Genomic DNA, 14,898 nt, shown 5'->3' with positions numbered 1-14,898 from the left:
AGCAGGGGTTCAAAAGTTTTGTGGAAGTCTCTTTTGACCAACCGCATGCATGATTTCATGCCCAAAACAGTTCCAGAGAATTTGGCTGTGTGGCCGGTCTATTTCCAATGTTAAATTCAGTTCAAATAGACGAACGGAAACTATTTGTGCAAACCGTCAATGTTAAAGTGCCGTTTGAATTGTTGAATGGTTTTCGACTCCTGTCGAAGAGTTGGAGTTCAGAGAAGGTGCAGCTTCAGCGGTGTTCGTGCCGTCGCATGTCCGATTTGAGTTCTATGAACTCAACGACAAAACATAGTTCGACTGAATTAAAATGGCCGACGCCACATGTTCGAATGTCAAATGGCGACCACTTCGACTACTTCGACACTTCAGCTGTGTCCGTAGTGCCACTTCAAAGGTGTAAAGTTGTTCCAATATAATTTAAAGGGGCAGAAACAGTGTTTTAAAGCCCAATATGCCCAAATCGTGCTTTTAAAGGGCCATACATCCCAGGAGCTATAGTCACAGGTCAAGAGGCTGGCAAGCAGGCGCAGTGTATATTAACAGTGAGAGTCAGAATAACAAAAAAAATCCAGATAAACGCATGTCAAAAAAGTTATAAATTGATTTGCATGTCAATGAATGAAATATGTATTTGAACCCTTTGTACTTGGTGGCAAAACCATTGGCAATCACCGAGGTCAGATGTTTCTTGTAGGTAGCCACCAGGTTTTCACTCATCTCAGGAGGGATTTTGTCCCACTCCTCTTTGCAGATACTGTCCAAGTCATTAAGGTTTCGAGGCTGATGTTTGGCATCTCAAACCTTCCACTCCCTCCACAGATTTTCTATGGGATTTAGGACTGGAGATTGGCTGTCATGATTGGTACCATGCAATTCAGACAGCCAGTCATAGCTGCCCCCTGGTGGCTCTTAGGGGATTTGAACTATGTTCTTCTGTGTCCTAATCCTGCTGTCTTACCTCTGAGTCACAATTCAGTTCTTGTTGCAGACTGATGTTTATTCTTGCCTTGTCTCCAGCATTGGGGACTGGACTTTACTAATGGCTGCTCCTGTCAATCTCAGTCCACCGGAAGCAGATGCCTAATAAGCCAGGTATAAGACACTGCCTCTCCCTGAGGGGACTCTGGTTCCTGTGTTTGTGAACCTTGCTAAATGTGGTGTAACTGCAGTTTTTTCCAGTTGACTACTGACCTTGGCTTATTCTTATCGTGTGTCCTGACCTCTGGCAACATCTGACTTTTTTCTTATCCTCGACGATTCTCCTGCTTGTGTACTTGCCTGTAATGCGACTTGGAGCAATATCCTGCACAGCCCCCATGCACAGATTCACAGGCCAGGTGGTTCCTTATCTGGTCACCTTGGTCTGTGTTTATTTGCAAGGGTTATCCTACACCTCTGCATACCGGACTCCCAACAAAGATAAGCCTTGGCACTGGCTAGGCATTCTAGTGTCAGGATCGGGTCAGGGATCCAACACGCAGGGTACAAAGAGTAGCGGACCTTAGAATGGCCGGACTTAACGTAAAACTACGTATAGAATGGTCAGGGACAAGCCGAGGTCGAGGGAACGAGAAGACAGGTAAGCGAGAGACAAGCCGGGTCAAGGATAACAGAGAAGACAGGTAAGTAAGTAATAACAAAGCCGGGTCAGAACCAAAAGACAAGAGAATACAAGAGCACTGTGTGACTAGGCTGACTAGAACCACGACAGGGCAATGAGCAAATGCTGAAAGCTCCATTAAATACCCTGTTTAGGTGAGTAATCACGCCTCCGCCGAGTGCTGATTCGTCTCCGGAGTTTGATTGACATGTCGGACTGAATTTGCGTCATGACGTCGATTATTGAACGTCACGTCACAAAACGAGGTCCTCCCCTCGCGGCCGGCATGTAAACAAGCGGAGGGACCGCGAGGAACGAGAGGAACATGCTGTCTGCAGGGAAAAACGTCTAAGTCTCTGTCTCTCTCAGAGACAGAGACCGCAGGTACCCTGACATCTAGGACCTTAATGTGCTTCTTCTTGAACCACTCCTTTGTTGCCTTGGCTGTGTGTTGGGTCATTGTCATGCTGTAATACCCATCCACAACCCATTTCCAATGCCCTGGCTGAGGGAAGAAGGTTATCAGGTTGTTTTTTGGTGAGTATGGTCCCAGCTGCCTTGAGATCATTAACAAGATCATCCCATATAGTTATGAGCTCATTCCTCACTGTTCGCATTATCATTGAAACTCCACGAGGTGAGATCTTGCATGGAGCACCAAACCAAGGGAGACTGGCACTTATTTTGTGTTTCTTCCATTTGCAAAGAATCACACCAACTGTTGTCACCTTCTCACCAAGCTGCTTGTTGATGATCTTGTAGCCCATCCCAGTCTTGTGTAGGTCTACAATCTTGTCCCTGACATCCTTGGACAGCTCTTTGCTCTTGGCCATTGTTGAGAGTTTGGAATCTGATTGATTGCTTCTTGGACAGGTGTATTTTGTACAGGTAACAAGCTGAGATTAGGAGCACTCCCTTTAAAAGACTACTCCTAATCTCAGCTCGTTACCTGTATAAAAGACATCTGGGAGACAGAAATCTTGCTGATTGATAGGGGATCAAATACTTATTTCACTTATTGACGGGCAAATCAATGTATAACTTTTTTGACATGCGTTTTTCTGTATTTTTTTTATTTTTTTTGTTATTCTGTCTCTCACTGTTAAAATACACCTACCATTAATATTAAAGACTGATCATTTCTTTGTCAGTGGAGAAACATTAAAAATCAGCAGAGGATTAAATACTTCTTTCCTCACTGTAACTCCCGAACATACAAAAGGTTAAATTAGTCGAAAGGAATGGCACATCCCGCCCCACTCTCCTTCTACATATACCAAAAGTTCAAATGAATAGCCAGCCTCCAGGTTGAGCACATCAGAACAATATGCATACGTGTGATGAAATTACTTTGATTCTACTATTAAAAGAAGTATAGAGGTGTAGACATTAGATAGAAGGGAATTGTGACTTTTTTGATACTTCATAAAAGACTTACAACTGTAGAATACTGGTATAATTTAACAACGAGGAAAGGAAAAACAGGACAGAAATATTGAATAGTAGTTAGCAAGGATAATGTATCCCTGTTAGTAGGTATTCATTATACAGACAAAAATATATTTTATTATTGCTTACAATTTATACCAGGTTTACTAGCTGATTGAATATACAGATTACCACAAGTACTTGCCCAATAAATTAAGGAACACTACGAGTGGTAAAAGCTTGTTAAAGTGGACTGCAGTAAAGATTAGATTTTTCTATGTGTACTAGTTTCACTAAATTGTATCTTTTACTTCAAGATTCATCACCACTTGAGAAAACTGAAAAGTGGAAATGAAATTAATACTGAAGTATTTTTCAATGAAAATGGAGAATTAGACTCTTGGTATAGGATCAATAACTGGAAGGCATTTCCAGATGGATACAATATATTAATGCAAGTTGGTTACTTTCACCCATGGGCACCAAGTGAACGACAACTATTCATGGACAATAATCTAATTATCTGGAAGAATCCAAAAAATCTGGTAAGATGTTTTCTTAAGAACATTAATTAAATGAGTATATAAAAAAGAAGCATATAAAACAATAATTATACCACACACATGTGTTTTAGTTATAATTTTAATCTTTTATTTTTTTTTGTTCAATATAACTACTTTCAGGTCTTTTTTCTGCATAGACACCACAATTCTTAGACATATTCTATATGAATTAGTTTAGTGTAGTGGTAAAGTCATTGCCTTAGAACTTGGAAACTCATGATATGTACCTGTCTATCTCAATAATATTGAAAGTAAAATAAGCCAAGAAAGTAATGCCAGCTTGGACGTCACCTTGATTATTAAGTTCCACGTCAGATGCTAGGGAAAAAGGTCAATCTGCTGACAAACCATGCCTGGACACAAAGTGAGAACTTATAGCTGCTTGACTGCTACAACAGTAAATCCAATATGGGGGCTACATGAGAAGTATTTAGAAACTATGGATGTATAAGAAACCTTCATCCATCCTAACATCTTGTTACACAACATTTGAACATTGTCAAGAGGAATCTTCTGTCCCAACTGGAATTAGATTAACTACACAAAACATCAAACAGGAGCCATGAGGTGGAAGAGATTTCCATACTCACATTTACAGACGATTGCCAACTTGAATCTCTGCTCCAAGATTATAAAAAAAAGCACATATAAGATATTATAACAGCATATACTGTATCAGAAAGATGATCATTGTCCACTGGCCAAGATTAACGGAAAACTGCCAACAGACAATATGCTAGCAGTGGTTAATGAGGCACTATCCACAATCATGATTAACACGCTCATATATGCCAAAGCATTCGTGGTCCTACAAATACACGAGCAGGCAGAAGGAAAAACAATGCCCACCATGGAGACTATGACTGGAAGCCAAGACAAAGGCAGAAAGATCAAGGATATATGCTGGCTACTAAGGAAATACAAGGGAATGCAAATAACAGCTAAGAAAAGGCTGATAGCAACCAGACTGCGCAGCCACTCCAAAGAAGCAGAGACTAGGAGAATAAATGCCCTGTTTATGCACAGTGGAAGGGTAAGTACATACCCACCCAGAGCAGAGAATGAGCTGTATTGGAAGAACATATGGGAGAAAGAAGCATCACATAACACAAAGTACCAGAGGCTACTAGACTTAAAAGAAAACCACTACATGTTCCCAGAACATGAACCAGTCATCATCACAGTGGGATATATTCAGCAATGAGTAGTCCACATGAAGAGTTGGTCAGCTCAGCACATGACAGGGTCCATTCCTACTGGATAAAAAAAAAAACTTTCAATGCTACATGAACACGTAATAGTACAAATTAACTAGCACCAGGGTCCAACCTTAACACAAGAAAAAGCAATATGATGCTCTAACTACCAACCAATCACCTGCCTCCCCACAAAATTGAAAATCCTGCCAGGATCATAGCCTCCAAGATCAATGGGATTCAATAAATGAACAATACTCAAAATGGTATTGAAAGCAACACCAGAGGTCAAACCACCACCTGCTGGTAGACCAAGCAGTCACTTGGGCTTCTAAGACCAATCTGTGCATAGCCTGTAATGATTTTAAGAAAGCCAATGGCACAATACCACACACATATACTGGAATGCATGCCCCTATTCAAGGTCAGCAAAACCATAAGAGCCTTTATCAAGAACTTCATGAGTAAGTTGAAAACAACTCAAGAAACCAATTCCATACAAAATGTAGAATATACCAAGATGATGCACTATCCCCAATGCTGTTTTGCATAGGCCTCAACCCCCTTAGCTGGATTATCATGAAGAGTGGATACAAATAAAGGTTCAAAAGTGGAGCTACCTTCAGCCACTTACTATACATGGACAACATCAACCTGTATGTTAGGAGTGAACAGGATATTGACTGATCAACCTAACTAGAACATACAGCAAGGGCAGTGGAATGTCGTTCGGACTAGATATGTGTGGTTAGATGATAGGAAAAAGAGGGAAGGTGATCAGAAGAGAAGGCGTTCAAGTACTAGAAGGTCAAATAGAAGATGTAGAGAACAGCTATAAGTACATGGGGATACCACAAACTCATGGTAACTATGAGGAAGAGGCAAGGAGAATAGCAAAATCCAAGTACCTCCAGAAAGTCAGACAGGTCCTGAAGTCCCAGCTCAATGACACGAAAGAGATACAAATAACAAATATGCCCAACTAATTATCAGGTACCCAGCTAGAATAATAATCTGGTCAATAAAGAGCTGGTCACTATAGATGACAAGACCCAGAAACTACTAACTATGAATGGGGGTCATATATATATATATATATATATATATATATATATATATATATATATATATATATATATATATATATATATATATATATATATATAAAAATCAAAAGAAATATTACCGGCACTCTTGGAGTAAATTCATTCAATTTATTTGTTAGTAGAACCAGTCAACGTTTCAGCTCTCGATCGGAGCTTTCATCAGGACACACAAGGCATAAGACATTGCAAAAAACAAACTTAAATAAGACATCTCATCCAATAATCACTCACCAAATCAGCTGAAGCTCATCGCTCATCCTGCACGGCGTGTGCCCGGCATAACAGCGCATGTGTCAAAGCAATTCACTCTTCCGTATCACATGATGGAGGGGGGGCCATGTATCAACCCAGGAGGCGTCATAGTATCCTAGCAACCTCTGATACAATCGGCAATGGTTGCTACTATGTATACAGCCTCCGGTAGGAGAAAAATCTCCTTTCGTAAATGGCTCCACCCACTACACAACGCAACGGACAGTTGCTATGGCAACCGGCTCTAGCCGTGTCAGCAGGAGCAGATGAAAATGAACAGAGCTAAAATACAAATTATATTATAGGGAAAGAGGAGCTTCTTGTTAATTTATAGCACCTAAATACCAAATAAATAAATAAATAAACAAGTGAAAACAAATTAAACTAATACTCATACCGTGAAGTCATCACCCAATTTATAAACTGTGCCACTAAAGTCTCATCGTAAGAGCAGCTCTTCTGCTTTCATATGGTATTTCAAATTCAGTTCTAAATATAATTACATACTACATTACCTAATACAAAATATATATATTTTACCCTACTAAGAATTACTTAGTATATTTCCACATAGTAAATAAAAGTGAAAACAATTCTTATGACGTGTTAATAATTAAGGAGGGGTTACATATTATTAAATACACACCCTCTCATAAAATGTGATCTAGAGCTTCAAAATGTGATATACAAAATATGAAATTTAAACCAACCCCTACATATCCTAATATTTGTATATACAGCCTTTGGTGAGTGTTAGGTTGCCATCTTTGACCGATTATCAATGCATAAACTGAATTTATAGCTAAATCATAAAAACATTTTTTAGACTTAAAATTACAGAAACAGTTTCTCCACGGGTTCATCGCAAGGGATCATCTTTCCTAGCGAGGTCCCCGTGAGAAAACTTATTTCCTCAATCTCCAATATATTCGAGGGTTATAGTCATACAGTCTTTGTTACGAAATTATAAGAATGATACAAAGGAACATTTTTCATTTAGGCCTTTAGGGGCCACAGTGTCCAACTCCACTATCCAGTAAGTCTCTCTCTGCAAGAGAAGCTTTCCTCGATTTCCCCCTCTTGCTGCCAATGGGATATGATCGAACGCCACACATCGCAAGGCAGAAAGTGGATGTTGCTTTTCCAAGAAATGTCTGGCCACAGGTTTGTCCGATCTGCCATCACGGTAGGCAAGACGGATACTTGACCTGTGGCCTCTGATTCTCTCGCACAGAGCTGTCTCTGTCTTTCCTATATAACTCAGTCCACAAGGACATGTGAGTTTATATATGACAAATTCTGTGCGACAGTGTATCCTATGAGCAATCTTATATAATTTACCCGTATGTGGGTGAGAGAGTGTTTTAGATGGAATGATATGCCCACAGGTTACACACCCTAGGCATCTAATGCATCCATTGTTCGTCTTCCCTCTTTGTGAGGGACTATAACAATGGATGGGATCAGTTTTCACTAATAGATCCCGTAGGTTTCGATTTCTCTTGTAGCAAAACATCGGTTTAGATGTCAATTTTTTTGGAAGCGTCGCATCTTGTTGTATCATATTCCAATTTCGGCTGATGGACTCCGTTATTTCCTGGCTTGCAGAGTGTAGTTTCATGGGGAATACCACTCTATTTATCGTTTCCTTTAAAGGAATCCTTTCCTTGTTAAAGTATTGTTGTTTTGCTTGACATAGAGCCTTTTCCAATACTGGACGTCTATATCCCCTCTTGGCGAACTTAGCATACATCATTTTTAATTGTTCTTCCCTTTGCTCTTCTTGAGAGTTGTTCCTATATACTCTTAAAAATTGAGAGAGCGGTAATGATTTTTTTAAATGTGGCGGGTGAAAACTTTCGGCGTGCAGAATGGTGTTCCGGTCCGTGGGTTTAGTGTACAATTTGTACTCAAGTTTGTGATTAATGACAGAAAGTTCTATGTCAAGAAATTGAACATTTTTTGAATCAATATGTGAGGTCACTTTGATCGGTGTCGGTAAGTTGTTAATGTATTCAATCAATGTGTCTGCTTCTTCATGTGTTCCATTCCAGAGTATTAAGATGTCATCGATAAATCGATAATATCGTATTATTTGGTTCTGGAATTGTGTCAAAATATATTTCTGCTCAAAATCAAACATGAACGTATTGGCATACATGGGGGCCATCGCTGCCCCCATAGAAGTGCCTGAGACTTGTAAGAACCATTGGGTCTCAAACCTAAAATAGTTATTCCGTAATGCCAATGACAACAATTCCATTGTAAACTCTATGGGGGGTCCACAGTAATGTGCAGAACTGGACAAGAGTTCCCTCATAGCCTCGATACCCTCTTCGTGCGGAATAACAGTATATAAACTGTTGACGTCCATAGTAATAAATAACCCATCAAACTCTTCTATTTGTCTCAGATTTTGTATGAGGCTATTTGTGTCCTTAATACAAGTTGGAATCGCAGTGACAGGTTGTTTAAAAAGATGATCAAGGTACTTGGCTATAGGCTCCAAGATGCCATCCACTGCGGACACAATTGGTCTGCCTGGTGGGTTAGATGGATTTTTATGGATCTTTGGAAGTGTATATAGCACAGGAGTACGGGGATGGGTTTTCTGCAGATATTCAAACAGCTCTGTTCCAATAAAGCCCGCCCTCAATCCAAATTGGAGTGTTTCCTCAATTTTCTGTGCAATATCACTAGTTGGATCTTTATCCAGTAGTTGGTAAGTTGTTTCTACTGCCAGTTGTTTATGGATCTTACTCGCATACTGAGCGTAATTGAGTACCACTATACCCCCACCCTTATCTGCGGGTCGGATGATGATTGTTGGATCTGACGCCAGTCGACGAACCAAAGAATGTTGTTCCTTTGTAAAATTCCAATATAGTGGTTTATGTTTCTTCAGAGCGTCCGAAGTCTCATTCTTCACCGTGGATAAGACTGTTCTAATCATGGGTTGGTTTGTTGGAGGATCAAATTGGCTAGGTTTCCTAAACAGTTGTTGGTTAGATTTCAAATTCTGATCCCCTGGCTTTTGATTTTTATTGAAAAAATCTTTCAACCTTAGTGTACGGCCAAATTTATATAACTCCACATTCCACTGGAACTGATTTGGAGCCTTAGTAGGTATAAATGATAACCCCTTAAATGATAACCCCACCAGGATATCCAGCTCCTGGTGGTCAAGTGGTCTATCTGATAAATTAAAGACGGGGATTATTTCCGCACTGGTGGTTTCCCTCTGAGTCCAGTGGGCCCGTCCTTTTTGTCCCCTTCTAGTGGAAAATCTTTTTCGTGTTTGTTTTTGTTCCTTGTAGAGACTCTTTGTGGAAGTATATTCTCCGAATGTGCCTCCATTTCTAAAAAATCCCTCGGCTGAGTTAAGTGGCGTCCTTCATTTTCTGACCCTGATTCACCTGAGGTGACATCTATTGTCGTCACGTTTGGTTTGATGATCCGTTTTCTAAATCTTCTTGGTCGAGTACGTCATAAGAATTGTTTTCACTTTTATTTACTATGTGGAAATATACTAAGTAATTCTTAGTAGGGTAAAATATATATATTTTGTATTAGGTAATGTAGTATGTAATTATATTTAGAACTGAATTTGAAATACCATATGAAAGCAGAAGAGCTGCTCTTACGATGAGACTTTAGTGGCACAGTTTATAAATTGGGTGATGACTTCACGGTATGAGTATTAGTTTAATTTGTTTTCACTTGTTTATTTATTTATTTATTTGGTATTTAGGTGCTATAAATTAACAAGAAGCTCCTCTTTCCCTATAATATAATTTGTATTTTAGCTCTGTTCATTTTCATCTGCTCCTGCTGACACGGCTAGAGCCGGTTGCCATAGCAACTGTCCGTTGCGTTGTGTAGTGGGTGGAGCCATTTACGAAAGGAGATTTTTCTCCTACCGGAGGCTGTATACATAGTAGCAACCATTGCCGATTGTATCGGAGGTTGCTAGGATACTATGACGCCTCCTGGGTTGATACATGGCCCCCCCTCCATCATGTGATACGGAAGAGTGAATTGCTTTGACACATGCGCTGTTATGCCGGGCACACGCCGTGCAGGATGAGCGATGAGCTTCAGCTGATTTGGTGAGTGATTATTGGATGAGATGTCTTATTTAAGTTTGTTTTTTGCAATGTCTTATGCCTTGTGTGTCCTGATGAAAGCTCCGATCGGGAGCTGAAACGTTGACTGGTTCTACTAACAAATAAATTGAATGAATTTACTCCAAGAGTGCCGGTAATATTTCTTTTGATTTTTATACATTTGGGACCTGGCACCTGGTTATATATATATTGAGTAGGAGTGCAAGAGGTTCTGCTTTTGTTTTATATATATATATATATATATATAATTTCCAACATCCAGGATGCACACTCAGGACTTTCAAAGTGGAATATAGTGGTTTATTAAAGATAAATAAACATAGAGCAAAAAAACGACATTTCGACCCTCCCGGGTCTTTTTCAAGATAATCTTCATGTAATCTTGAAAAAGACCCGGCAGGGTCGAAGCGTCAATTTCTTTTTTTTTTTTTTTTTTTTTTTGCTGTATGTTTATTTATCTTTAATAAATCACTATATTCCACTTTGAAACTCCTGAGTGTGCATCCTGGATTTTGGAAAAATATATATATTGGACGCAAGTGGATTGCACCCAGGCAGTTAGAGATTTAGTCCTGGTAAGGAGAGTGCCAAGCCATCTACTTAATTAATATATATATATATATATATATGAATTAGAAATTTGAATCCCTGCACCCCAACTATCAAATAATACAGCCTGGTGCCCAGTGACAATGTAATATACAAAATGAAATAATACTGGCACTCTAGGTCTTCTAAAGGTCACTTGTTTGTTTTCTGTCAATCCAGAAGGTCAACGTTTCAGCTCCCGTTCGGAGCTTTCATAAGGACACATCAAAAGCATTTCACATAATGACTTATATAGGACTAAAAACCATGACCAACACTCACCAAACCAGCTGCTCCTTGTTTCTCCTGATGCCCGGCATCTGTTCAGTGCGACTGCGCATGCGTGCAATTACGGGAATCACCTCTTCGTCATAAATCAGCTGGGACCCTTCACATAACGCAGCTACATCACGTTGCCATAGAAACCGCAGAAACACTGCAGCTATAGGCAACATTTGGTTTCCATAAGCCGTGTGGAGAATCTCTCCTCTCACTTGCAATAGGCCCGCCCAGAAGATGACATGGAGCTGTATTCCCACCTCTAACTGCCGAGATCGCCGTGCATGAGGGGATGAATACAATATAAACACATATAACTCGATATCAGTTACTGAATATTAAACTATATAAACATAATCCTTCACAGGCATATACATATGGAGCTTACACTATCTTATGTTTGGAAAACCTTACTAAATCCATATTGTTATGTATAGTGAGACATAAATTACATAAAAGGCAACGGTGAAATTCTTGTGATGTTGCTCTATTTTTATTGAAAAAAAGTAGTCTATACATTTAAATAAAAACTAATCAATGTGTCAATTGGAATATAGTGATTATTAATAATGCTATGTCCATCCTAGGTTGCAGTTTAGCGAAGCTTTAGAGTGTAGGATTATATAAATGTAACAATCATACAGAGACATAATAAAACACTCTATTCATATCTAGTGCCTGTGGGGTCAGCTGGGTGAGTGTCTAATCATGATAAAATGTACACAATATCAACATACTGCAATATAATCATATATAGTTAAGAGAGAAAATCTTAGATTAAAAATATAAACAATAATATATGGAGGAGAAGAAAACGATTCCACTTCATTGCAAAATGCACTAGATAATCAATGATTATAATTATAGGAATGAGGTGAAGGAGCACTTCTCATTTAAGCCTTTGGGGGATAATGTATTAAGTTCCAATGTCCAGTATGATTCTCAATGTAGCAAGAGTTTCCCTCTATCGCCACCTCTAGCCATTGCTGGAACATGGTCAATGGCCAAACATCTCAGAGTAGAGAGTTGGTGTTGTTTCTCTAGGAAATGTCTGGCCACAGTTTTATCCGTCTTTCCATCATGATAGGCAAGAAGAATGCTAGACCTGTGGCCCCTGGTTCTCTCACAGAGAGCTGTCTCCGTTTTCCCTCTATAGCTTAATCCACATGGACATGTAAGCTTATAGATAACAAACTCTGTGCAGCAATGTATTCTGTGGGCTATTTTGTAAACCTTACCCGTATGAGGATGGGAAAAGGTCTTAGCTGGAATAATGTGGCCACAGGTCACGCACCCCAAACACCTCACGCAGTCATTATTCTTCTTTTCCAACACTGTGGGATTATAGCAGTGGATCGGATCTGTCTTCACCAACATATCTCTCAAGTTCTTATTCCTCTTAAAAGAGAACATTGGTTGTTCTATTAGTTGGTAAGGGATAAAGGTAAGGGATTAACCTCTTACTCCTCCCTCAGCGCCATGGGAGTGGGACTCTGAGGGTGGGGGCACCCTCAGGGCACTATAGTGCCAGTAAAACGAGTATGTTTTCCTGGCACTACAGTGGTCCTTTAACATTTTATCTACTCCAATCAAAGTAACCTCACATATGGATGAAAAGTGTATCCATTTTTTGGATGTTGAACTGATGGTGGTCAACCAGAAATTAGAGTATATATTATATACAAAGTCTACTGACCACAACACCCTCTTACATTACAAAAGTTTTCACCCAAAACCATTAAAAAATTCACTGCCATTTTCTCAATTTTTACGAGTACTCCGCAACAATTCTCAGATGGAACAATGCGAGGAACAATTGAAGACAATGTATTCTAAATTCATAATGCGAGGTTACACATGGCCAGATCTGGAGAACGCTATGAATAGGGCAAGACTACAACACAACAAGAATGTGAAGAAACCTGATAAAGAATGCAATACAAGGATGGTGTTCCCGATGAAATTACACTCCGCGAGCCAAGAGGTGACGAAGTCTATCACACGCAACTGATGACAAGATCCAACCCTACCGAAACAACTAATACAACAACCAATGTTCTGTTTTAAGAGTAATAAGAACTTGAGATATATGTTGGTGAAGATGGATCCGATCCACTGCTATAATCCCACAGTGTTGGAAAAGAAGAATAATGGCTGCGTGAGGTGTTTCGGGTGCGTGAACTGTGGCCACATTATTCCAGCTAAGACCTTTTCCCATCCTCATACGGGTAAGGTTTACAAAATAGCCATGTTCCAGCAATGGCTAGAGGTGGTGATAGAAGGAAACTCTTACTACAACGAGAAACATACTGGACATTGGAACTTAGTACATTATTCCCCAAAGGCTTATAATTATAATCATTGATTATCTAGTGCATTTTGCAATGAAGTGGAATCGTTTTCTTCTCCTCCATATATTATTGTTTTTATTTTTAATCTAAGATTTTCTCTCTTAACTATATATGATTATATTGCAGTATGTTGATATTGTGTACATTTTATCATGATTAGACACTCACCCAGCTGACCCCACAGGCACTAGATATGAATAGAGTGTTTTATTATGTCTCTGTATGATTGTTACATTTATATAATCCTACACTCTAAAGCTTCGCTAAACTGTAACCTAGGATGGACATAGCATTATTAATAATCACTATATTCCAATTGACACATTGATTAGTTTTTATTTAAATGTATAGACTCATTTTTTTCAATAAAAATAGATCAACATCACAAGAATGTCATTGTTGCCCTTTATGTAATTTATGTCTCACTATACATAACAATATGGATTTAGTCTATTCATCACAGACTAGATGGATTAAAAGTCACTTTTACATTACTACACAGGGTTGACAAATATATTCAAACAATTCATGCCACTGTCTCTTTATATATAAATGATATAGTAATATACTTATCATTACACATAAGATATATGTATGTCTTATTTAAAATAGCTGTTAAGGTTTTCCAAACATAAGATAGTGTAAGCTCCTTCTGTATATGCCGGTAAATGATTATGTTTATATAGTTTAATATTCAGTAATTGATATCGAGTTGTATGTGTTTATATTGTATTCATCCCCTTATGCACGGCGATCTCGACAGTTAGAGGTGGGAATACAGCCCCACGTCATCTTCTAGGCAGACCTATTGCAAGTGAGAGTAGAGCTTATCTGCACGGCTTACGGAAACACAATGTTGCCTATAGTCGCAGTGTTTCTGTGGTTTCTATGGCAACGTGATGCAGCCGCGTTATGTGAAAGGTCCCAGCTGATTTATGACGACGAGGTGATTCCCGTAATTGCACGCATGCGCAGTAACACTGAACAGATGCCGAGCATCAGGCGAAACAAGGAACAGCTGGTTTGGTGAGTGTTGGTAATGGTTTTTAGTCCTATATAAGCCTGTCATTATGTGAAATGCTTTTGATGTGTCCTGCTGAAAGCTCCGAACGTGAGCTGAAACATTGACCCTCCGAATTGACAGAAAATAAGTAAGCGACCTTTGGAAGACCTAGAGTGCCGATATTATTTCATTTTGTATATATACATATATATATATAAATATATATATATATATTTATATATATGTATATATATATATATATATAATAAATATACAAGATCCAGCGCACTCTCCTATCTACTAAACAGCAACTTCAATGTTGACAGATTTTATTAGTTTGTAAAAGTTTTTTTTAAAAAACACCTAATCTAGGCAAAAAAAAATGGGGATTTAGTTACA

At 39.0% G+C, this 14,898-nt stretch overlaps 1 protein-coding gene across 1 annotated transcript in view; it reads left to right on the top strand.

Annotated features, from left to right (window-relative positions):
* The window catches only part of LOC134566000 (uncharacterized), a 59,300-nt gene that overhangs the window by 28,071 nt on the left and 16,331 nt on the right, over positions 1 to 14,898 (top strand). The window contains exons 4-5 of the mRNA XM_063425714.1: positions 3,352 to 3,579; positions 4,277 to 4,630. Of these exons, the coding sequence (XP_063281784.1) occupies positions 3,352 to 3,579; positions 4,277 to 4,630 (582 nt within the window). The remainder of the gene's footprint in view (positions 1 to 3,351; positions 3,580 to 4,276; positions 4,631 to 14,898) is intronic.

This window comes from Pelobates fuscus, chromosome 6 (genome assembly GCF_036172605.1).
Source record: "Pelobates fuscus isolate aPelFus1 chromosome 6, aPelFus1.pri, whole genome shotgun sequence".
Taxonomy (NCBI): Eukaryota; Metazoa; Chordata; class Amphibia; order Anura; family Pelobatidae; genus Pelobates; species Pelobates fuscus.
Note: the sequence above shows the minus strand (reverse complement) of the source record. Positions and strands in the feature narration are given on the sequence as shown.